The sequence below is a fragment of the Podarcis erhardii genome, assembly GCF_964252035.2.
Source record: "Podarcis erhardii genome assembly, chromosome: 3".
In the NCBI taxonomy this organism is placed as follows: domain Eukaryota; kingdom Metazoa; phylum Chordata; class Lepidosauria; order Squamata; family Lacertidae; genus Podarcis; species Podarcis erhardii.
Genome location: NC_138507.1, coordinates 46,494,445 through 46,520,015, shown reverse-complemented (window position 1 = coordinate 46,520,015; position 25,571 = coordinate 46,494,445). Strand labels below are relative to the sequence as shown.

Genomic DNA, 25,571 nt, shown 5'->3' with positions numbered 1-25,571 from the left:
AGAGGTCAAAACTGACCTCCTTTTTAGAGTGCTTTTAAATATGCTGTACATGTTAACACGTTCTCTGTAAAATGTCCTTTTTAGGTTGCATGGCACAAATTGTAATTTATGTAACATCAGCTATTACAAGAATTTCTTTAATTTGTTTGTATATTTATTGCATTTATGAGGTGTCACATAAAATTTACTGCGTGTCCTATAAAGATATGTAGCAGAGGATAGGATGCCAAGTAACAGCTTTTATTTTGGCTTTGTCTAGTCAAGAGCTACATTTAACACTACGATGGTGTTTTGTGATGGGAATGAGCCTTGACCTTCCACGTTCTCTCCCTCTTTCTTCCCCTCTACTTCTGGCGTGGCAGTGAAGAGATCAGAAACTTTCAATCAACCACAGTTTAGGGTTCCATCCAAACACTAAACTGTGGTTAATCTCACCTATGGTTTGTTTAAAACACACCTAATTCATAATTTGTGGTTTAAAGCTGACTTGTTTCAAATAAGACATGTTTAAAATTAGATGTAGTCTGATGGCTTCAAGTGGTCACATTTAATTTTTAAAAAAACACAGTGAAAGGTTGCAACTGCTCTGTAGCTGCTCTTCTGGAGGAGGGAATATGTGAGCCCAAAGGCTTTGTGGGCTCATTTTCATGGTTTATTATATTGTCTTGACGGAGTCAAAATGTAAGCATGTTATGATACTGTATTAGCATAATTTTAGTATATCATCTAGATTTTTTACAGTGCATGTCTACGCAAAAGTAAACCCCATTGAATTCAATTGGACTCACTACATTTTAAATGTTTATAGGACTACAGCTTTACTATTACTCTGCAAGCTGCTGTAATTATATATATTATATTAAAATTATGTATTTCATATATATAGAGAGAGAATAGGTTTTAGACTATTTAGCCAGTTTATTACTGCACTTGCAATAATTGTTGGGTTTTTTTTTTAAATGCTACTATTATAATTTGTTTTTAAGGCTAAACAGAGTGTTTGTTATAAGAACAATGTAGGGCGTAACTGGCTGCTGGAGTTATGGGAAGTGTTTCGTAGAAATTAGATCCTTTACAAGACTGTTTTTGAGAAAGCTGTTTTCCACCTCTGGCTTAGCTATGCAATCAAATGATTTATCATGTGATGGATAATAAAGAAGAGCTCTAGGTTATCCAAAACTATTTGTTCTTATTTTATCTTGGAATAATTAATAATGTATACCAATATGTCCTGTGAAAACTAAAAACGAAAAGGAAGTCCAAAATTAATATTTTAAAAACTTAGCATGTACCTACTACCCCATAAAGTGCACACCTTTCCTTGATTCAGGAGTTGTCAGGAAGCCATAGCTAATTATAGCTCCCTGCAATCTGCTTTTTGTGTGTGTTGCAGGTATGGTTTGGAAAAGGCATACAGTTCCCAAATGGTGGTGTAGATGGATAGCACATGAAATATTTAAATCACATTTGCTTCCACAGTAACATGTAGTTTTCTATGATTTTGAAGCACATAAGTCACATTTTGGGTAGATCTATCTGACATTCTTTCCAGGCTGTGAGTCCTTTCTATCACATTTTTTAGCCAAGCAGCTAACTTAGATGCAGGTACTATAAATGTTTAGGGAACACTTCAGCCCAGTCCAAGATGATGCAGATCTCCATGAAATTTAACTTTGATTGAGGTAGACTTATTGAGGGGGCTAATTACAAATCATGTAAGATCCAGCATGGAATAGTGGTTAGAGTGTTGGACCTAGTACCTGGGAGCTCAGGGTTCAAATCCTGCTTAGCCACAAAGCCCATTGGGTGACCTTGGGCCAGTCACAGACTCCCAGCCTAACCGACCTCATAGGCTTGTTGTGAGAATAAAATGGGGGAGTATACACCACCATGAGCACCTCGGAGGAAAGGTAGGATACAGATGTAATAAAGAAATGTCATATAGCATGCAGTGAAGCAAGCTGAGCATCAGAGAAGAGAGTTTCCTCATCTACCTTTTCCTTGTCACTAGATATTGTGACTTTAGTGTGTGGATTCCTTGCAGACTACTGAGCAGTCAGATGTAGATGTGAGCAAAACCTATCCACCATTCCCTTCCAGAAGGAAAATGTGTGGGGCTCAGTAGGGTGCTGACCCATCTCAAAAAGCCACTGTAGGTCATAGTCATATTCTGAGTAACTGAAATTATTACAGTAGTACCTCTGGTTACGAACGGGATCCGTTCCGGAGGCCTGGCCGCATCTTGAAAACTTTGTAACTGGAGGCACCCTTCTGTGCATGCACGCGGCACGATTGAGCGCTTCTGCGCATGTGCGCACGGCGAAACCCAGAAGTATACACTTCTGGGTTTGCCACGTTCGCAACCCAAAGTTTACTTATCCAGAGGGATACGTAAGCAGAGGTACGACTGTACAATCTTTGGGCAAGGATTTTTTTCTAAAAAGATAACATTGTTGCTTAATGATTTAGAATGCATGATTTGTATTTTTCAATCAATTAGGCCTAGGTATCTTGAGTTCGTTTACACCATAGGGCTATATAAAAGCTGGCTCGCATGGTTCCGCTTCATTATAATGTCACATCAAGGAATGGAATCCAGGGAGAAATATGCAAGTGGATAATGGGTGGGACTACACTGATCTGAGTCAGTTCTCGCTTGTTGGTCTTGGAACATCTGAACACAGTTGAGGGGTGAAACAAGGATAATTCTGTGGTAGCATCATGCAATCTTGCCCTCAGAAATGAATGCAGATTGGCCAATTCCAATATAGTTTATAGAAAATTAGATTTAATTCTCTAGGCTTTAAGATGTTACATTCCTGGCCCACATGGGCATATGCATAAACGCCACATGTCACAAAGTGCTAATTACCAATATTATCTCGACAGAATCTTTGCAAGCTGAATGGGCCAGGATCAGTCTGCTATTCAGAGGTCAGAATGTTCTTAGAACAAGCGTTTTTCTATTGTGTCCAGTGGGTCTTAGCCATTAGAAAGTGGTCTTGACACAATTCAGTATATAAACTTCTGTTTGGAATTTACCTAGAGGTGGCCTCCTTATCTGGGAATTACGCTCCAAATTATCTTTCATAGCCCCTGGCTTTATAGCTATATGATTCTAATGCATAAAAATGTAGGTAGAGTTTCAGTAGATGACAATGCTGGTACTTGTCAGATTTTATTTTCTAGATCGCTGCTCATATTAATGGATTGGCTTGCTTCTAAACTAGAAATAACATTTGGGGAGAGGAGGGGGATATTCTCAGAATCTGAAAGCTTCATATTTGATTGTGACCAAGGTTGTTTTTACTATTAAAAGAAGAAGAAGCTTGCTAAATAAAACAAAATTGCATTTGAATGTCTTTGTTTGCTAGACTGGAATATTAGAGGAACAGTTACGAACGCATCTTCAGTGCTGTTTGACATTAAGTCGTATCTGGGATATGAACCTCTCAGCCATCACCATACTCTGGGAACATTATAGCAAGAATCTGGTTAGTAAATAATGTCCAATAAAGCTGTAAGTGGGCACCCGTCACCTTGAGAAAGTTGTTATCTAGTCAAGTCTGCTTAGCAGTGAAAATGCTTATGGCCTCATTCCCCCTGCCCCAAAAGAATCCCTCTACAGTTTCATTCATTTACAGTTTCCATCCCACTTCTTTCAAAAGGGTCTGATATCTACATTTTTTTAAAGGGAGGGGGAAAGATGCGGAGGGGAAAAAGAGAGCAACACCCTCCTATCTGGCAATCATTCTCTGACGTGAGGCTAGATTGTTCTTCCCCTTTGCCTCTGCTTCTACAGTTGTTTGCAGAATTCCTCCAAGAAGGAAGGGGGAAATGGGATCCCATCAGTTGTGATCTTCTAACCAAATAGATACAAACAAGCAATTCTTTCCCTTTTAAATGTTCTTGCAGGCTGGGAAGCAGTCTTCCGTTAGCCCCTTTTCATTCTATAGTGTGTCTCCTTTGCATCTGCAGTCACTGGACCTTTTAGTTTCAGCTACCATTTCCACATGGTGATAGAAGAGCCTGGAATGGAGCAGTCTTGTGTAGTGATGGCAATAAAGCCTTGTGCCAAGGAAAGGCATAGCTCAGCTGTAGCTTCAATATACTGTATTTTCTTTCTTTCTTTCAGAACAGTCACTTTACTATTCCTTGGTTTGGTCTCAAAGGACTTGCAAATATTAGTAAAACACCCATGTCTATGTATGAGTCGGTGAAGAGATGTTGTGGGGACATACATACTCCTGACATGTATACCACCAGCAACAGTTACCAATTTTTTCTTCACATTTTGGTACAAGTAATGAAGAAGGCAGTGAAGACTAATGGCACTCATCCCTGGAAGCAAATCAAAGGAAGGTACAGTGGCTTTTGCAGTTTTCCACATACTGATACTTTCAGTGATTGACTAAATTTGTTTTATTTAAGAAGGTGTGCATCTGTAGTGTCAGTATTCATGAATTCTAAATATTCCCAAAATATTCATAAAAATTATTTTTTAAAATTTGATGGGGGGGACGGACCTTAAAGGTTTTTACAAAAACAATGAAGTTATCATTTTAAAAATACAACAATAATCTAAAATATACAGAAATTTAAAACCAAAATAAATTAGACTAAAAACAATTAAAACTTACACGAAGCTTATAAATGCCTTGGCATTTTTTATTACATCTGGACATTTTTGGATAAAAGGATTGTGGGTGGGGAAATGACTTAAGATGAGCCCTGCTGGATCAGGCCAATGGCCCATCCAGTCCATCCTCCTCCTCCTCACAGTGGCCAACCAGATGCCTATGGGAAGCCCACAAGCAGGACCTGAGTGCAATAACACTCTCCTCCCTTTTGATTCTTAGTAACTGATCTTCAGAGGAACTCCACCTGAGTGGAGGCGGAGCATAGCCATCACAGCAAGAGCCACCAATCACTAGCTGGATCCTGCGCCCCACCCCTGCAGTTCTTCTCACTATTTCAGCATTCATGGACAAAAACCTCCTATACTGTCAAATCTAAATGAGCCTTCAGATGTTTTTGACAGCAACTCCTGCCATTCCTTACCAATGTATGTTCTGATTTGGGATGAAGATAGCCCCGCAACATGTGGTGCATAAGAGTGTCTTAAGAAATATAGAGTAGACCCATTTAGAACTAATTCAGCTGCATATTTAGTGGTGGTGCATTACAACATGTACAATCATTATTTACAGTGGGAAGCTTTTCTGCACTGTTGTATTGAGACCTAGCTACCCTGTTCTGGTCTTTGAGCTACAGTGGTACCTCTGGTTATGTACTTAATTCGTTCCGGAGGTCCGTTCTTAACCTGAAACCGTTCTTAACATGAGGTACCACTTTAGCTAATAGGGCCTCCTGCTGCCGCCGCGCCACTAGTGCAGCAAGTCTGTTCTCATCCTGAGGTAAAGTTCTTAACCCGAGGTACTATTTCCAGGTTAGCAGAGTCTGTAACCCAAAGTGTTTGGAACCCAAGGTACCACTGTATTTGTCCTCTGAATACCAGTAGTCTCTGTGGTACTAGATGAAAGATGGCTAGAACAGCTGGCAGAAAATATTGTTGAATCCATTCTTCTTGAGGTGTTTGCAGTTCATCTGAAGTACTCTGGTTCCAGACAACTGGTGGTTAAGGATAGGCCCACAACTCACCTTGAGCAGAAAGAAATTCAGCAAGGTCATTTACCATTACGGCAGTTCTTTGGAAGGCAGGTTAATGGAGCTTATTGAAGCAAAGGCAAAATACAAAAAAAGGTTTTAAGGAAAGTGTTTTTGTGCTTTTTTTGCAGGATTTATTCCAAATTCCACCAGAAAAGAATGCGAGAACTGACGGAGGTGGGCCTGCAGAACTTTTTCCATCTTTTCCTCGTTCTGGCAGCTATAGCAGAGACAGAGGACGTTGCCAGCCGCGTGATGGAACTTCTGCATTTCCTTAGTCCAGTTTCTACAAGCCTTTCTCTGAGAGCTTTGATATGGAAGGGCTACTTTGCCTTCATCTTAACGTATGTTGAAAGGAACATGGATATCAGTGTGCTAGCTGAGGAAGTCTCGAATGACTTCCACAAAAAGGCAAAGGAATTCTTAGTTGCCAGAAATGACCCCTTGCAGAAACAAAACCTCTGGGTGCTGCTTTCCGCTTATGTTGATGGCGTCCAAGAAGTTTTTGAGACCAGCTGCCACTTGCACCTTTCCGAAGAAAAGCTGCTGAATGATGGCTTTAGTATGCTGCTTCCTGGTTGCCGAGGAGCTGAACTTGCAAGAGTGTTTAGCTTCTTGCAAGATGTTGTGTTCAGACTGAGGTAAGAGTTTTTTCATTCGTATTTTCTGAGGGGTTTTTCCTGCTTCAAACTTCTTTTATCGGATTTCTCGCACATTGACTTTCATACACCTACAGTGCAATATGTGTAATTTATAATTGATTCATTTTAAATAATTTTATCCCACTTTGCAGCATAAAAGTTTTGGGTGGCAAAGAACAAAAATGATAAATTCATTATAACTTAATAAATTAATCAGAAGGCTGTGGTATGTAAGCAGAAGGCATGGATTATTTAAATTATGAATTAGCGTGATGAAGATGTTGGATTCATTTTGGTACAAACTTACCATATTCATCCAAGGAAACATAGAGGTTAACTCAAACTCTAAAAGGTGTAAGCCACAAAACTGAAAACAGTCTACCAGTGTGATAAATCTCCTGTTTGATGCCTGACTTGGACTACACAACAATAGTGTTTCAAGTATCTGGCCACCATATGGAATGAATGTATTGTATTCACCTTGGTGGGTTTTGAGAATTTAAATGGAAGAATGCAAGAGATGTTAAGGGCTGATGAACACATGTTGATCACTTCTTGATGGCAGTATTAAGTGATGACTTGCGTCTGGGTAGCCATTCTGCCCCACATAGTGTGGTCAGGGATGATAGAAACTTTGGTCCAGCAATAACTGGAGAAAACCATATTGCTTACCCTTGACAGTCACTGTTCACAGATAGACAGCATCGCATTGCTTTTTAATGGATTTGAATCTCACTTGTATGGCAAGTCAGTAAATGAACAATATGTATGAACGAGTACAGCAGTCTTGTATTTCATCAGGGTTGCAAAGCAGGGACATAGCGCTCTGCTTTGCTATCCTATAGGCTTGCATACTGGCCATGGAAGAAGTGGCTTCACCTATGTGATCAGTATGGAAGCTGACTGGAATGGTGAAGTGGGGCAGAGCGCTCTGCTTCACTGGCATGCTAGCCGACTGGATTGGTGAAGCAGCTCTTCTGTCTCTTTTGAGCAGTAGCAATAACTGTATTGCCTCCACTGTCTTGTGCAGGAAGCAGGTCAAATTGCTCTCCTGCCTTCTGCAAGCTGGGCAAGCTGCTTGGCTCGTGGGATTCATAGAATCATAGAATCATAGAGTTGGAAGAGACCACAAGGGCCATCGAGTCCAACCCCCTGCCAAGCAGGAAACATCATCAGAGCACTCCTGACATATGGTTGTCAAGCCTCTGCTTAAAGACCTCCAAAGAAGGAGACTCCACCACACTCCTTGGCAGCAAATTCCACTGTCGAACAGCTCTTACTGTCAGGAAGTTCTTCCTAATGTTTAGGTGGAATCTTCTTTCTTGTAGTTTGGAACCATTGCTCCGTGTCTGCTTCTCTGGAGCAGCAGAAAACATGGATCCCGGTGCAGCTTGAAAATAATAGAAGCGGTTTGACAAGTGCCTTAATGCTGAGCTAATAAATGTGTTGCCCTCCAGATGTTGCTGGAATGCCGCTCCTAGCATCCCTAGCCATTGGCTATGCTGACCCGGGACTGATGGGAATTTGATTCCAGCAACAACTGGAGGGCAACACATTGGCTATCCCTGGCTTATTGAAATGTTGTAAGCTGTTAGCATTCTCATTTGCTTCTGTATAATTGTATATTCATCATTTCTGTTGTAGATCTCTCTCTCTCTCTCTCTCTCTCTCTCTCTCACACACACACACACACACACTTTTTATATATTACACATACCTGTTTGTAGAGCTTTTGCAATATTTCACGTAGCCCCAAAGTTCCTGCTTAGATAAAAACAACATAAAACAGGAGAATGGCATGGTGACTAGTAAAAATTGGAAGGATAGTGTCTCATCACTAATCAGTTTTGCCTTGATTTATTGATACAGTTTACAACCTCCAAACTGTCCTTTCCACAATAAACATATTTCTGTCCACTAATTCACATTGGAGTCAGCTCTTCAATTTGAAGGGGGGAAAGCTGCCTTGGGGAGGTCAGGAGACATCTTCCCTTGCCATCCTGCCACAAGCCCTAATGAGGCAGTTATTGATTGGTCACTGTAGAAATCTGAGGATTTGTGGGGGAGGAACACTAGAAAATATGCATTATGAACAGTGGGAAGAAACTGACCTGCATGTTTACCTTAAGTACTTTGTTACTGTCTGGATAGTTTGACTTCTGCTGTCACTAGCTTGTAAATCCAAGGACAAGTGATTATTTTTTTTTCCAGGCTGTCTTTGAACAAAGATAAAGTGTTTGACAAAGGGTAGCTGATTTATTAGGAGGGTCTTTGTAAATTGGTTTAACTTGGTTTTTAAAAAGTGCAGACTATCCAGATGCAGAAGACACACTCTGGAACTGTACAAAAGCATTGCACATGCTACCTTGGAAAAGGTCCTTCGGTCTTGAATGGCCTGCATAGTCCAACAGAGATGTATTTTTGATGTTCAAATAACATGAAATTCTTAATTTGAAAAAGCCTTAAATGTTGTATGAATTAATGATAGCTGTGAAGTTCTGATTCCAACTGCATGCTTCTTCACTACCTGATTGGAAAGCTCATTCCTAGCTGATTGCTGTCAACAGCACCAGCCCTAACGTTAGGCAAAGTGAGACCTCAAGTAGCAAATGCTGAAATATAGGGAGCAACAGTAAGGTAGGGGGGGACAGAATTATTTATATTATTTAAAAGCATTTCTAACCTTCCCAGCTCACAAGAGCCTGGAGGTAGAGTGCAATAAAACAAGGCAAAGATATAGCGTGTCAGCAACACAGCAATATAAACAAAAAACAGAGAAGGAAATGAACAAACCAGAACGGCATGCAACAAATCCGCATAATTACTGAATGCCTGAGTAGGCAAATACATTCTCAGCTGGTGGCAAAAGCTCACCAGTGATGACACCAACTGAATCTCAGAAGAGAGGAACTTTCACAAACATGGTGCAATGGCAAAGAAGGTCCTTTCTCTGGATACAGATGCCATCCATGTCCATTTGGAAGAACTAATAGGGTCTCACTTGTAGTAAGGTCAGTATAGGAGAAGGAGATGTGCCTTGAATCTCGCCAAGTTAGTAGTAAGCTGGTAGCCACTGCAGCTGCTTCAGGAAAGGTGGTATGCAGTCCCAATAGACATGTGCTGACACACAATAGACATCTTCTCTTTCTCACCTGCCCCCTTCCCAGTAGTGAGGAACAGCGCTACAGGAAAGCATCTCCAGTGACACTTGGTGATTTTGTGAAGGGGTCCTTAAGATTTCTGTGGCTCATTTGTGGATGAGTAAACCTTCCTTTCATGTGCTGTGCTCAGCCATCAGTAGCATATCAATAAGCATTTGGGTGGCTTGTGAAAAATTTCTCCTCCCTGGAGTTTCACCAGAGACTAAGTCAGGTTTGGGTGATAGCCATCTATAGTCATACTTTGCGTAGACGACTAAAAGCAAGTATGGGTGTTACTTGGTTAGATACTGTCAGGCCTGGCTTCCCTGACAGATACCACCCTTTATGTTTGTGCTGGTAGTTGGTAGCCAGAGGGTTTATTCTAATTGGCTTCAAATTCATATCTCTATTTTTATTTCTCTGCTTTTCAACATGTTACCCTTCCCTAATCATGAAGTGCTTAATATTTCTAAATAAAATTAATACTTCTTGCAACTTGAAAATGAACATGATGGTATAACTGTTTACTGATCCCAGTAAATGAATACAATATGCAGTATTTTGACAAAAGATTTGAGGCAAATCCATAGACCTGTTATATTATTGGCTGTGCTTGTGCTAATGTATGCATGTATGTTGGGTTTTTAAAAATGATTTTAGGTTGTTTTGCTTCAGTGCTATTTTTAATATGGTTTCAAAAATTTTAAATATCTATAACTGATTGGTGTGGGTTTTTTTAGTTGTATCTGTTATTTATTCATTTTATAAACTGCCTTAGGTTCCACATTGAAAGAAAGGCAGAATGTGTTTGCGTGTGCGTGTGTACATATACAAACCAAATAATAATATTTATTTCCGAATTGTGTAAAAGCAAAATGCACATAGCAATATTGTAGCCCAGTGTGGAGAATCTGTAGCTTATTCTTTGTGGGTCTGCCAAGAATAGGGTTATAGAGCAATACCCTTGGCCAGATTAATAACATGCATTCTTGGCTGCCTCTCTGATTTGGCAAAGGAGCAAATGTCTCGCTGTAGCAATCCTTCCTGTTTTAAGATCCAGGTGGGAATAAGATATCAGCCCTTGCATAAATGTAATATTTCTGCCAACTGTACTGGGTGTAATAGTTCTAGGGCTGTCAGAATGTGCAGGTAAGTAGGAAGTGAGATCACTGATTAAAGAGAGAAGCGGCTCCCTGTAGGCAGTTAGTTAATAATAACTTCATATGCCACTTTTCTGCTAACCCAAGATGATGGCTCACAGGAGCATTCCTTTATTGCTGATTAAGTAGCATTATGAAAATACTGACTTGGCTGTGTTAACTAAATGCCTTGGTATTTAAAGCTTAGAATGTCAAATAGTTGTAGCAATCCCCTTTAACACATCACATAGAGTTTCTGGAATCACATTTCAAGTCTCCCTTCTTCCTTTTATTTGAGGTGATAGTAGAAATGGCATTTTCTCCCCCATTTTGCAGAGTGAGGCATAGCCAACAGCTGTACTTTAATTATAGGCATTCATGCTGCTGTGTTAAGGGACTGTCATTCTTTCCATTATAACTCCTTTTATTTTCAAGGATTTATAACACAGCTATGAAAATTTGCTCTTGGGCTAAAACGTGATTCGTGAGGTCTTGTAAGAGTGTTCACTTTTTCCCTATTTCTTTTTTCTTAAGCAAACATTAAAAAGCTCTCACTTTGCTTGAATATAATAGCCTTCATGTTGAAAAGAGGAGGCGAGAGAGAGAAGAACTGGATGCTTTCTAGAATATTCTGTTCGTTTCTCTCTGAAACAGTTTCCCATTCTGTACTTGCATCTAGTATCTAGAGCAGTAATTTTCAAATTCCGAGAAATAAATGAGGGTTCCTTGATCTGTCTTGATTTCAGTCTTCATCTGATGGGTAAAACTGAATGGTTTAATTACGCTCAAAGTAACAAAAGCCACAGGGTTACCTTACCTGTGAAGGAAGCACTCCCACAATAGTGATTTATGTTGTGACGTGGGGTTTGTGATTTCAGCTCTCTTGACATAATATGCTGGAGACAGTTCTCTAGTAACACTTCTTTATTAACGCAACAAGACTGAAACTTGAGGAGGGGAGAGCTACATTTATAGGGACAGGGAACTAGCTAGAAAGGATACATTTTGGAGGGAACAATATCAGGCAATCACATTCCTGCCTTTTGGAGGCAACCAATAAGACAGAGGATCCAAATACAGCAGCTTAAATGAACCAATAGTAGCTGTACCCTCTGGAAAAAAGGCAGTTACTTTACCCTAATGCAAATACAGACAATAATAATACAGATATAAAATCCTTTGACTCAATACACAACAATTTACACAGGAATTCAAGGGGTATGATTTCCAACAACCTGGTTCTGACTCCTGTACACAAAAAACAAACAAAAAACTTCTAGTGGATTTTAGAGCATGGTAGTGGTCACTATTAATTCAGAGCTAAGAGTGCCTCAGCTACCAGAGTTTAGGGCAGGGGTCAGCAAACTTTTTCAGCAGGGGGCCAGTCCACTGTCCCTCAGACCTTGTGGGGGGCCGGACTATATTTTGTAAAAATAAATGAACGAATTCCTATGCCCCACAAATAACCCAGAGATGCATTTTAAATAAAAGCACACATTCTACTCATGTAAAAACACCAGGCAGGCCCCACAAATAACCCAGAGATGCATTTAACTAAAAGGACACATGTAAAAACACGTTGATTCCCAGACCGTCCGTGGGCCGGATTTAGAAGGCGATTGGGTCGGATCTGGCCTCCGGGCTTAGTTTGCCTACCTATGGTTTAGGGTAATTGAAATATACTCAGAGTCGCAAAGTGATTTCATGCTCTTTATTCAGCTCATAGTGGTGAGGAGGAATGAATGAATGTCCCCTCAAAGTATCTGCTTTATATACATTATTTACACAATGGGCTGCACATGATTGGCTAATTCCAGGATTCTACTGTAGGCCAATCAGGTTGTGGATTCACTTCTATCTGGAGCATGATTGGGTGGTTCCTGCTAACCAATCATACTGCTGCATTGTTCTAGGACCAATCAGACTGCTGCATTCTGAATCCTATTGTTCTAGGACCAATCAGACTGCTGCCTTTTGGAGCCTATTGTTCTAGGACCAATCAGACTGCTGCAGTTTGGATCCTATTCAACTCAGTACATAACAGTAATACTGGCACAGAGAGAGCTCTTCTGCAAGGTACAGTTATTTGGATGGGATATTTGAAATACTGCAAATCTAAAATGGGTACCAGCAAAGGCTAAAACAGGTACCAGTTTGTAGGCTTTTCAGATACAGATACAGATATATTTAAGTACCAAGTATCTCTGTTGCTCCAGCAAGTCAAAACGTAACACAGTCAGACTTACTTCTCAAGATTGACCCTGACACACCAAACTGACATGCCTTAATCACTTATAGCGGTGGTTTTCAACCAGTGTTCCATGGCACCCTGGGGTGCCTTGAATGATGAACGGGTTGCTGGCCTCTGTCCCTCTTTCCTTCCTTCCCTCCTCTGATGCCCTCTCGTGTCTCTGCCTCTCCAAGATTTGCACAGTTGTTTATCGCAGTAGCCCTGGCTATAAGCTCCACTGGTGAATGGTTCCTTTGGGAGGCACCTCTCTTTGGGGCAGGGGAGGGGGGAGCTCAGAGACCAGGGATGGCAGCAGCAGCTGCCTGGAGGACTTCTGGGGAGAGGAGAGGATGCTGAGGAAACACTCCACAAGGGAGGGTGTTCGAAGCACAGCGAGAAGCTGCCAGCTCTTCAGGCTCTTGAGCCCCACAAAGAACCTAGTTGGTTAAGGGAGCCGTGGACTCAAAAAGGTTGAAAACCTCTCACTTACAGAGACAGCACCCAGCTGTTACCATAGCAATGGATTTGACTGACCTTGCACCTGTTGGCTTAGCTCATTCATGCAATGATTTATGCTCATGAAAGCAATTGGGCCTTTTCTACAGTAGCTCCCCATTTGTGGATTGCTGTCCACATAAACTGGATGGACGGTATTGTTTTTGTTCATTGCTATGGTGTGTATTTTTGTAATTTTATATTGTAAACTGTATAGAAATAATAATAATAATAATAATAATAATAATAATAATAATAATATCATTTGCTTCCACAGAACATGTGTATTCTTTATACATATGTCTCTGTGGCTACATTAAGAGAAATCTAGCAATATTAAAAGGGCACTGTGAAAGGAAATGGATTTGACAAGTGGCTGTTGTAGCTGTTAAAGCCTGAAGCATATTGAATTTGCAATATGGGAGGGCAGGAGGCATGTATAGAAAACGTTGCAAAAAGCTTGACTGAGGATTAAAATTATAAAAGGTATATAGCGAAGACTTTGAACATTATGTAAAGTTTATGTGGATATATTTTGGAAATGTGAAGCTTAAGATACTTTTAGGTTTGTAGGGAACAAACCCTTGATAATAGAAGGAACAGTGTCTATCAACACTGGACATCATTGAGCTTTCGTGCAGGTCTGCAGATTAATTTTTATATTTTTGTGGAGCTTGTAAACTTGTAGTTTATAATGACACTGAGCCTTTGGATAAGACTGAGCAGTAGAAAAATGTAGTGGTCAGAGGTGCTAATTTTCTCCTTTGGTTAGGTTTTGTGTCAGAACTTCATACGGTCAATAGAGTTGTGAGCTGTTGTAATTTAAATATGTTGCAGACTAAAAAACAACAATAGTATTTAAGGTTTTTCTGACAACATTTCCCCCCTCAGCCAGAGCACCATTCCAGCAAAAATGGTTGTCTCTCTAATAGACATTCTTCAATAGCTAGACTGTTGCTAAATCAACAAATAAGAGTGTATATTCATTATTGTTGTAGTGCACCCTGTAGTTCTTCAGACTGAGTGTGGAATTTCTACTTTGTATCTTTACTATGGAAATATATAGTTGGTGGGGTTTTTGTGGGGGGTTTTTTAGGGGGAGGGGGTTGTCTTACACTTTGTCATCAAAAATGCCCTGTGGGAAGCCCTCCGAGCCCATCAGGATACTTTCTTCTTCTTCTCTTTTTATATCATTGAACAGATAAGCTGATAAAGAGAATGCAGAGAAGTGTTTTTTACTCTGGGGCTTCAATATTAGCCCTTGAACAATATATTTTTCCAATATATTCATCTTCCTGAATACTATTGTCAGGGGAGAAGCGTAATAGGTCTTAGAATTGAGTTGATCTTTGCCATAAGCTAAGTCTTCCTTTAAAAAAAAAAAAAAGGTTCGTTTTCTCCATCTCTATAAAGATGCTTAAAGTGCTATTTGTTCAGTCACAGGTCGTTGCCTCTGATTTAGGAAGATATTTATGCCATGGACCTTAGATACAGTGGCTGTTCTGGTCTACTTTACATGGATATGAGAGGCTCTTCTTGCCACACAGTAGAAGTTGACATTGACATCACAGAAATGGTAACGATAGCTGTTATGTGAGCACTGAGCACTCCCCCTGTATTCTCCCCCCTTTTCCGAAAGGTCTCCCAACTCTCTGAAACAGACTGATTTATTATTTTTTTTGAGGGGGTAGGAGGGTGAATCTCTTCCACAAACAGCATCTGATCCACCAGCAGATAGACACTGTTGTGTTTCACCCAGTGTTTATAAGCCAATACCGTATTTTTCCGTGTGTAAGACTATGTTTCCCCCCGAAAAAATAATGTCCAAATTTTGGGGGCGTCTTAAACACGGATAGATCTTTTCCCATTTTCTTAAATCGGAGTCTCCCAAAATAGGGGGCGTTTTATACATGGGGGCGTCTTATAAGGGGCGGAAAATAGAGTCTTAACACAGAAATAAAATAGCAGTATACAAGTTAGAGGGAATCGCCTTTCTAAAAAGGCATTCCACAGAGGTTCACCATATTTAGCTTTCACACTCTACTTTAGAAGCTACATTATGTTTGTGCCCATATACCCCCCCCCCCCGCAAAACAAAACACGTGTTTTCTGTCCCCTTCTTTGGAAGAAATAATTATATACATTTGCAGGTTTTTATTTCCTTGCTTAGCCAAAAAAAAAATATTAAATGAACAACTTTATTTTGATTTAAATAAAAACTTTATTTTAGATGCTGCTTTATTTTAACTCTATTATTCAAAACGTTTTACAGCATTTACCCCCAAAACACACACACACACACAAACCCAAGCACACAAACGCCCTCCCAGGAGTGGTATGATTAAACAAGGAGCTGAAATCCCAAAACTCTTCTGTCTCACATTCCCTGGCTAAGTTGCATCATAGAGATGAAGAGAATTCATCTCTTATTGCGGTTATGTTCAAGATAGCCTAAAACAGCTGGAGGGGCCCCTTGCTCTCTTAAGGCTGCATTGCCCAGTGCAGCTCGCTGAAAGATAAGAAAATACTGATCTCAAAGAGGGTAGCTGTGAAAATGCATTGCTCTGCCTAGGCTACTACCATGTCAAAAGTTGCTTCTTTTCTTCTCTGCTATAACCATTTTATCTAGCAAACCTGCTCTGACGCTTGTTCTGTAACCTACCTGTCAGCTATACATGATTTACTGTTGTGAAAGAAGACTAAATCCACCAAATATGCTTGGGGGGGGGGGAGAGAAAAGTACAAAACCATTTCAAGAGTATACGAGCACCTGCTGCTCATGGCTCATAGTTGTTTAGAAAAATATGTGATCCCTGAAGAACATCAATGTACATTTATTTTCTGGTTGAAGCACTCCACTTTTGAAACTACAGGTTTTTTTCCCTTCAATGAACTTTCCTCTTCATATTTCTTTTCTTTGCAGGTGGTGGGGGGAAAAATAGCTATTTATACAGATTTGCGGGATTTCTCTCCTCCCTCTTATTGAACAAAGAGTGGGGGAAGGATGCAGTGATAGTTAAAATAAAATAAAATCTAATTAGCATTGAAATACCTTGATTTGGATTGCTGCTTCTCTAGCTTGGAAGACCATATAGATAGATAGACAGATAGATATCTTTGTCTTTAGGATAACTTGCCAGATTTAAGGCTTATTTAAAATGAAAAGAAAGCTGAAGCAATTTTCTTTATTCCATTTCAGTCTCCTAAGGCCTATTTCCCCCTGGTGAGCTCATAGCAACAGGGGGGTTTAAGGGAATTCAGCTTTCTGCAAATTAATGTCTCACATCATGAAAATTCAGGACTTCCCCCCCTCCTTCCTATCTTGAAAAGTAATACAGTGAGTGCGAGTATTATTTCTTGCCAGCGGGTGGAAGATGAATGATTTTGTCACAGTTTTACTGCTTGATGAGCAGTGTCCTGAGGGTCAGGCTTAAGTCTGTGTCACTATGCTGCTCATTACTCTTGAGCTAAATAAGGGCTGATTGGATCTAAATTGCCTAGCACATGGGCCACAGATGAGCTCAGTGAGTAGGGGATGACCTGCTATTCAGGCTGGGAGTAACCCCGGTGTGCAAATGCTGCATTAGAACACCGTGGGAGAACGAGAGGCTACTGACTGCTGCCAGCAAAAGAAATCGAAATGTAAAAAACTCTTTGATGCTGCAGTGTTAGAATTTGAAATGTAGGAAGTGACAGGTTGATGGTACTTATCAGCTTTGGCTGGATTAGAGAACAGTGTCATCTTGCTTATATAATGACAGAAGAATGAAGCAAGTTCCCAACCAGTCTGCGCTGCCTGCACCCGGTGGCTGCTGTCAGACTTGATGCTGCCTCCTACTGGCAGCCTTAATGCTAGAAGTGGCAATGGCATTGACAAATCTATGGTGATGATACACTTTTAATTATTATTTTTTTAGCCTTCCAGAAACTGGAAAGAGAGGAAATGCGTGTGTGTCTTTTCTCCAGTACAAACAAAAATGGAGAGATAGGGGGAAATAACGTCGTGCATTTCTAGGGTGTAATATAAAATACTTGGGAAAGGAGGCTTTGATAATGAGGGCTATGCTAAGATATTCTGCCTTCATTTTTTATTCAAAAGATAAGCACATTCTTCTTTTATTTATTCTGTCTCTTTGGGAACGGTTTGTGCTGGTTTTAGAACTGTGATTCCAGAGGATAAACTTGAATGAAAGCTTGCTCTTTCCTCCACTGGAGGTTTTTAAACAGGTTGGGTGGCCATCTGTCATGGATGCTTTAGCTGTGATTCCTGCATTGCAGGGGATTGAACTATATGATTCTTGTGGATCCCTTCCAACTCTACTATTCTATAATTCTATTAAATAACATTGAGAGTACTGACCTTGGATTTCAGCAATTTGAAGAATGCTTTGAACACAGCTGTATTTGTCTGGTTATGTTTTGGGCATCGATCTTAGCACCTCCGCTTGTTGACAGGTCTGTGATCAGATCTGTGCACCCCCTTTTATTTTGTTCTGATGCCAGTTGGGTTATTTGAGAAAACTCTGTGCTCTTTTAAATTTTTCAGTTCATGGGTCAGAGTGCACTTCATCAGATGCATGATGTGTTATCTGAGTTGTGTATATGTGTGTACACATGGAATACAACACATAGACATACACACACAAAAAGATTGGATGGAAGTTAGAAGGAACTGAAATACAAGAAGTGACAGTGGTATTCTTGGACAATGTCTCATAGACTTTTATGAGAAAAACAATAGAGACTATGAAGTTTGGAACAGAATTTACCAATGCGATAAAAGCAATATATACTGAAAATGGACCAATATAATAATCAATGACAACACAGCAGATAAATGAAGCATCAAGAAAGGAAGTAAAAAAGGTCGTCCCCTGTTGCCATTGTTCTTCATTTTAATATTGGAAGTCTTAGCTAGAAAAATACAAGAGGACAATGATATAAGTGGAATCCGAGTGGACAGCGAGCCCATAAGCTGAAAGCCTTCACCGATGATGCAGTGATGATGTTGGAGCACCCATTGAAAAGTTTCCCAAAAGCATTGGAAACTACAACAAAATCTGACAACCTAGCTGGATTTTATATAAATAAGGAAAAGACTAAGATGATAGTTAAAAATTTAGAACCACATGTTAAAATTTAGAACCACATGTTAAAGACTGTAAGCCAGATCATGAATTAAAATAGGGAGGGGGGAGATTATATATTTGGGGATATGACTCAGCCAAAAAGATGAACCTTTTCCAAGACAATTACTCAAAAATTTGGAATGATATTGAAAAGGACCTAGAAAATTGGAGTAGAACGAATCTCTCCTTTTTAGGAACAATTTCTGCAGTCAAAATGAATATCTTACTCAAGATGGTTTTTATTATTCCAAACATTGCCATTGATAAATAGCTCCAGTTGCTTTAAGCAATGTAAGAAAGAAGTGTCAAGAGGTTGAGGGAACCCTAATGCACATTTGGTGGAAGTGTAAACAAACCAGGGATTATTGGGAAATGATCTATGTAGAACTAAAAGAGATTTTTAAATTTATGTTTCCCCAGAAACCCAAGACCTTCCTACTAGGCATAACATATGTCAATATCCCTAAAAAGGCACTCTGTTTCTTCTTATATACAACCGCTTGCAGCCAGAATAATATATGCCCCAAAAATGGAAGGAAAGCGAAATCCCAACCAAAGAACAATGGCAATGAATTGATAGAATACCCAGAGCTAGCATACATGACAGTGAAAATAAAAAACCAAGATGAAACTCAGGTAAAGGATGAGTAGAAATACTTGGGAGAATATTTAAAGAGATATAATATTTAACTTACAAGTAGGAACAACAGTTTGAACAGCAGTTACCAACAATAAGGGATATTTATAGGACAAAATAGGATGGATGAAAAGGATATGCAGCAAAATAAGGTTTGATTAGAATGCCATGGGGGAATGGACTGGGAAGTCCTGAGAGAAGTGATTTATTATGGAAAATGTATGGTGTATATTCATAATTTGGGAAATGTATAAATAAAAATAAATAAATAAAAACGGACGCGGGTGGCGCTGTGGGTAAAACCTCAATGCCTAGGACTTGCCGATCGTATGGTCGGCGGTTCGAATCCCCGCGGCGGGGTGAGCTCCCGTCGTTCGGTCCCAGCTCCTGCCCACCTAGCAGTTCAAAAGCACCCTTAAGTGCAAGTAGATAAATAGGTACCGCTTTATAGCGGGAAGGTAAACGGCGTTTCCATGTGCTGCGCTGGTGCAGGCTCGCCAGAACAGCTTCGTCACACTGGCCACGTGACCCGGAAGTGTCTTCGGACAGCGCTGGCCCCCGGCCTCTTAAGCGAGATGGGCGTGCAACCCCAAGTCGGTCACGATTGGCCCGTACGGGCAGGGGTACCTTTACCTTTACCTTTATAAATAAAAAGGAGGAACTGAAATGGAGAAAAGTGGAGAGAACATTTCTAAAAAGCTGGCTTTTCTGAAATGCACATACCTTTTCAGGGTGACATTATGGTTCAGGACTGGTACCAGTAACATTTTTATAAAATTTTGCTCAGCTTTACAGGGAACACTTCTTCCTGTCTCTTAGTACGAAAAAGAACAGGGTAATTCTAATATAGCAGGCCCACGAGCTTGCCTTGCTCCCCTTCCTCCCCTCAAAAGCAATCTGCAATGTTATTAAAGATCACTTAGCCACAATCAGGTCTATGGGAGAAGATCTGTGGAAGGCAAAAATTGCTCCCATCCTTTTCCTATGGGGGTCTCTAGGGGAAAAGTGCTCTGCTGCCTGAGATTGGGTGATAGATGAGCAAAGGGTGGACTACTTTTAAATATTATTTTCAAGCATGTTGTTGCTTTTGTTCTTAAACTGAAACTGCACAAAAGGAATAAAGTTTCTTAAATTTGGTGCCTTGCTTAAAACAAACTTCACCACCACCCTGACATTTAATTCAGTCTTTAACAGTGAAAACCTTTGATATGTCTGCATTATGAACGTTATGACAGAAAAACGGTAGTTGATAGAAACCCTCTTGAGCTTCATTGTTGCCTTTTAAGTTTGAACCGGGTGGAAGGGACACAAGACTGAATTTCACTTCATTAGAGTTTATTACAAAAGGGTTTTGCTGTATTGCAGAGTGGTGCTGAACCTCTGGAATTTTTAATGACTTCAGACACCCTTTAGAAGGCTGGGAAACTGAGAGCACAATGCTGTTTCAGTGGAAGTTATTTTCTAAACAGGAACATTTCTGAAAAAGTCCTTAGTAGCTCTATCTCCCAAGTCCTTAGCAGCTCTATCTTCATGTAAATTAACACAGTAAATTGTGCAGCTAGTGAGGGGGGTGGTAAGAATTAAAATAATTCCAATAAATGGTTTAATTTATGCCTCAGCAGTTAGCATGCTCCTGGTTAACAGAAATACCCTTCGGCTACACAGGATTTTGGAGGGTTGTAGGGCACTCATTTGCACATAAATAGCCATTAACTGATAAATTCCCAGAGGTCTCCTGTTGCATGCTAGTGGTTTTGACCTACTTAGCTAGCTTAAATTTGTTTTACAGAATTATTATAATTCCATCCTTGGCACTTAAACTTTGTGATTAATGCATGCCTCACAATACAATTAAAGTATAATTACACAGAATTACAGTTTGCTATCATGGTGTTATTGTTATTACAAAAAAGCTGGTTTTGGCAAATATTAGAAGAATTAGGGTTCTGATACCCATCACTTTGCAGTTATTAAGTGATTATGTTAAATGGGACTCCTTTACCTCTGAAGAATGAGTTGGAGAGAGGTGAAACATTAACACACTGAATGGCTTTAAGTGATTGTGCAGGAGCTATAAAGTAATTTCTGTCACATATCTGTAGATGATAGGATGCTTTTATTAATCTTCATATTGGAGAGGGCAAGAAGCACCCTTTAATTCTGTTCCTTTAAATCATTTCATTAAGAGTTGAAATGTAGAGACTGTGAGGGGTTGTGTCAGTTATCATAAGTAATGGTTGTTTTGGATAACATGCATCTGAAATCTGGAATCACAGTTTATCTAAAACACAGAAGTGGAAAACTGGAAACTCATACCAGCACTCAACTGATCCTAAGTAGATCTGTTCACACTAGCAGTCTTTATGCTCAAGTGCTGGATCAGCTTGAGGATCAATCTAAATTCTGCTGGCTGCATTCAGTCCAAGTATGCCAGAGAGGTGGATGAAGATTAATGAGCAGGGCATGTCTGCTGTAGCAGTCTACAGTGGGTCAATGCCAATTTGCAGCATCTGTAATGCGCATCTGACCTGACCCCTCTGCACTGTAACACACATCTGACCTGCATGGTGTGCGCTGACAACATATGGAAATTGGTATAGACTTGATGGAGCATTTGTGTTGCTATGCTGAAATCTCTGCCATAATGAAAAGGGGTATGTTTTCCAACTTACTTTGGTGGGGAAAATGGGCTTTGCATACAAGCTCTTTCACTTTGATGTGCATGGCTTGGGACCAGATTTAATGTTTTCAGATGCAATACCAGGGCTGCCTCATCGTGACATGTTGTGTCGCTTTACAAAATTTGCACTAAGTAAATTTCGAGTCTTAATGAAATTGGTTTTTTTCTCTCTAAAGTACTGAGGTCCTATTTAACACAATCACTTAATTACTGGAAAGTAATGGTTGTGAGAATCCTGATTTTTCTAATATTGCTCACCGTTTCATATCTACAGGAGCTCAGATTACGGTAATTCAATGCAATAGACAGGCAGTACTTTCACTGCAGATGAGTGGTTAGTTCGTCTGCATGTTGATTCAACTCATGGGTGGGTCCTTCTGAATAGGGTTTAAAAAAGTATTTACTGTACCTCTTCGGGAGTAGTCTTTGTATAATTCTTACTAAGAAGATGTGGTTGTTCTGTATTTGGGATTGGCAGGTAATGCCTGGAGAACCCTTTTTATCATGTCAAGTTCAAGAGCAGGCATTACAGCAGCATTGCCCTCCCTGGTCCCATTGTGCACTCAACATCCTTGTCTACTAGAAGCCTAAAGGGCAGAGAGGGATGGGGAAGACATGACTATGGGACTGCTGAGGAAATTGGAAGTTGTCTTCACTGAGACCTGGAAATTCTGTTTGGGCGAATACAGATGGCAATCAAACCACGTGCAAAATACAGTGAGCTCTTACCACTTGGTAGAGAGTCATTCTTTGTTATACATAAGAAAGCATGCTGGGGAAACTTGCACCACATTTGAGGAGCTGGTAACCATTTGGGGGGAAAGCCTTATTACATGATAAGCTGTATTTCTGTGCCTTTGTGCCTTCTTTATCAAGCGTAGCATTTATACTTTTGTTTTTAAGGGAACATAAGAAGCTGCTTCATACAGAATCCATCTAGCTTAGTAAGGTTGACACTGACTGGCAGCAGCTGTCTCCAAACACTCCTTAGAGATTCAGGAGATTGAACCTGGGGCATTTTCAATGCAAAGCATACGCTCTTCCACTGAGCTACAGCCATTCCTATTAGCTGATGCTTTTAGCCTGTTAACTGTTATAATATTATTTGAAAACAGCATTGATTTTTTATTTTGCCTTATCTAGGTCCAAATAATAGTTTTCATTACTAACAGAAATAAAATCTTTTGAAGTATAACTAGTTATTTTATATAAGGGATGCTCTGCTCTTGCAGTAAAGTGTGTGACAGTGCGGTCTTGTACCTGTCTCCTCTAAAGTAAGTCACATTGTGTTCTATGATGCATTCACTCACATAGATGGATGAACAAGTGTAGCCTTGGTTGCTCTGTTTATTTCCAGTGCTCCTTCTTATTTTTAATAAACTTGCATGCAAGTTAATTTTTATCCTAAAGGGTAGCACAAATGCAAAGCATTGGCAAAATGAGAAATGGTCAGCAAATAAGAGGTTTGCAGAGCCAACTTGCAACGGCTGCCCTTCCATAAAAAGAAACATTTACCCTGCCATAATAAGAGTGCTAATGAATTCAGAAATCCATTGATTTCTCTGCCTCCGTGCAGATTATATGCAGACTTGCTTCAAGGAGAGGAATTTATGAAATGTTTGCTACATCCAGCAAGCAGTGCCGCTATAATACTGCTGCTTCCTCAGTGGTTTTCGTTGATCCTGTAGAGTGAAAGGACAGGAGGATCAGCTCAGGTCTAAATGAGATTACAGCTGGTTCGGCAGCTTATCTGGTCTAATGCCAACTAGTGTGGCTTTGCAAGTCCTAAGGGGTTTACAACAGAAACTGTTTATTGAGTATCATCGGTTTACTCAACACAAGCAGCCTAATCCTTCCCAGCCTCAGCATGTTGCAGGATTGTATGTGAAGCCAAACCAAAAGCTGGTGCAGCCAGAGCCTCAAGAGCCCTTTTGTCTCGCGTGATATTGATTTCCTCCCCTCCTTTCTAGAAGCATTAAAAGTCAGTAAAAAAATAAAACCGATAACCAGCCCTATTGTGAGCAAAAGGTTAATCTGACCTAAAATCTTACAAAAGCACCCATTAACCCTAGAAGGGATGGCAGCCTTTATTTGCATTTCCATTCATTGGTTTTTCCCCATTCCTCCCTCCTACCCTCAAATTTCAAGAAACAAGATAAGGAAAACATCTTAGAAATGTAATAATGCAATGCCTTGCAGTTTCTTGTCTAATAGCTGCTACGATTTTAAATAGTAGAGTTTGTATTGGCAGCTACAGTTTTGACTTCCCTCACATCTCAGAGAGCTACTGTTTCTACCTTGTGAGAGGAAACGAGGAGTCCAAGTCTGCTAATTCCTTCCCACTTCTCCTGAGTGGAAGTTGAGTGTACTTATGCACTGGAGGAATACAAGTAGGAATGCTCCCAAAGGAGGAAGTGTTTAGATCAGGAGTGGGAAACCTGTGGCCTTCCAGATGTTGCTGGCCTCCAATCAGCCTCATCCAGAACGGCCATTGGTTGGAGATAGTGAGGGTTGTAATCAAACAGCATCTGGAGGGGTCACAGGTTCCCCATCCTTGGTTTATATGCCAGATAAGTATCCCATTACCAAAGAATCATGTGTTTGGTGTGCTGCATATAGAGGCTTCCTGTCGATGACAAATGTTGTGCCCATCACGCCACTGCTGCCAGAATATGAGTTTCACCCTAGGAGTGCAAGGATTTATCGATAACAAATCACTCAAGGCAGATTGAGGTGGCAGATGCTGGAATCTTTATTTTACTTTCTTTCCAGTCGTATCTTATTCTTTTATGGCGTAAGCTGCCCAGAGAACAATGTTACCCGGCTGTTTTATAATAATAAAAAAACAGTTAAATTTAATAAACTAGTAAAATGCTGGGAACTGCAGAGCACCTGTGGGAGTTTGCAACACAGCTTATCCTGCACCTCCTATGCTAACCTGTTTCCCTCAGGTGCAGTAGAGAACACTGTCCTGTATCCCTTGTTAAAGTAAGCACCTGCCAATCCAATTGGCTTATGCACTTGTAACTGTGTGTGTGTGCATGTCTGTCTTGTCATTTTCCCCAGGTAGTGAAATGTATTGGGCCATCCTGGTCAGTAGAATGAAGTGGCAGAATTAAAGCTGCTACTTCTGTCTCCAATTGAGGGAATCAAATGTTTGATCACACCATCCCATAGAAACTGACAGTGTTAGAGGTAGGCAACCTGGCCTCACAGACTGTTTTAATAAGCAAGATGGTCTTTTCATTTTCCCTCCATGGGAAGCATCCAAACATGCAACGCTTCAATGCCACCTGTAGCTGAGTGTAGTACAGCCTAAGAAAATTTTCACAACTTCTAATTCTGCTAATTGTATGCAATGTCCCTAAGTAAGGCCAGCTGGATTTATTTAGTTAGTGTTGGTTTAGCTCCCTCCATTCTGCTTCAGTGGGGTAGATAATAGTGGAAGGCACAGGTAATATTTTTGATAAGATATCAGATGGGAAAAGCAGGTTATCTGTCTCATACCCATGTGTGTAAAATTCCCATGTGTACGTTTTGAAAGATATGAGAAAGCAGAGTGAAATGGATTCTGCTAAAAATGATGATCATTCTAAACATGAAGCGAGTCCATAATTTAAACCTAATGGACAAGTTGTGTTCATGATAAAAATGTAATATTTATTCTATCGCTTCTATTTTATCAAACAGGTCTCTAAAGCAGTGGGTTCCGCTTGTATAATAATGAATGTTTAGTGCATTTGGCAATAAAAGCTATTGGCAGTGAGTGCTTAAGTTCTTTGTTCAGTCACATGAATGGTGCAAATCAAAGCA

The 25,571-nt window shown here is 40.2% G+C and overlaps 1 protein-coding gene across 1 annotated transcript in view; it reads left to right on the top strand.

The window, feature by feature from the left end:
* Window positions 1–25,571, top strand: part of MMS22L (MMS22 like, DNA repair protein) — a 77,185-nt gene that overhangs the window by 20,563 nt on the left and 31,051 nt on the right. Inside the window, exons 12-14 of the mRNA XM_081856820.1 lie at window positions 3,375–3,494; window positions 4,136–4,362; window positions 5,799–6,308. Of these exons, the coding sequence (XP_081712946.1) occupies window positions 3,375–3,494; window positions 4,136–4,362; window positions 5,799–6,308 (857 nt within the window). The remainder of the gene's footprint in view (window positions 1–3,374; window positions 3,495–4,135; window positions 4,363–5,798; window positions 6,309–25,571) is intronic.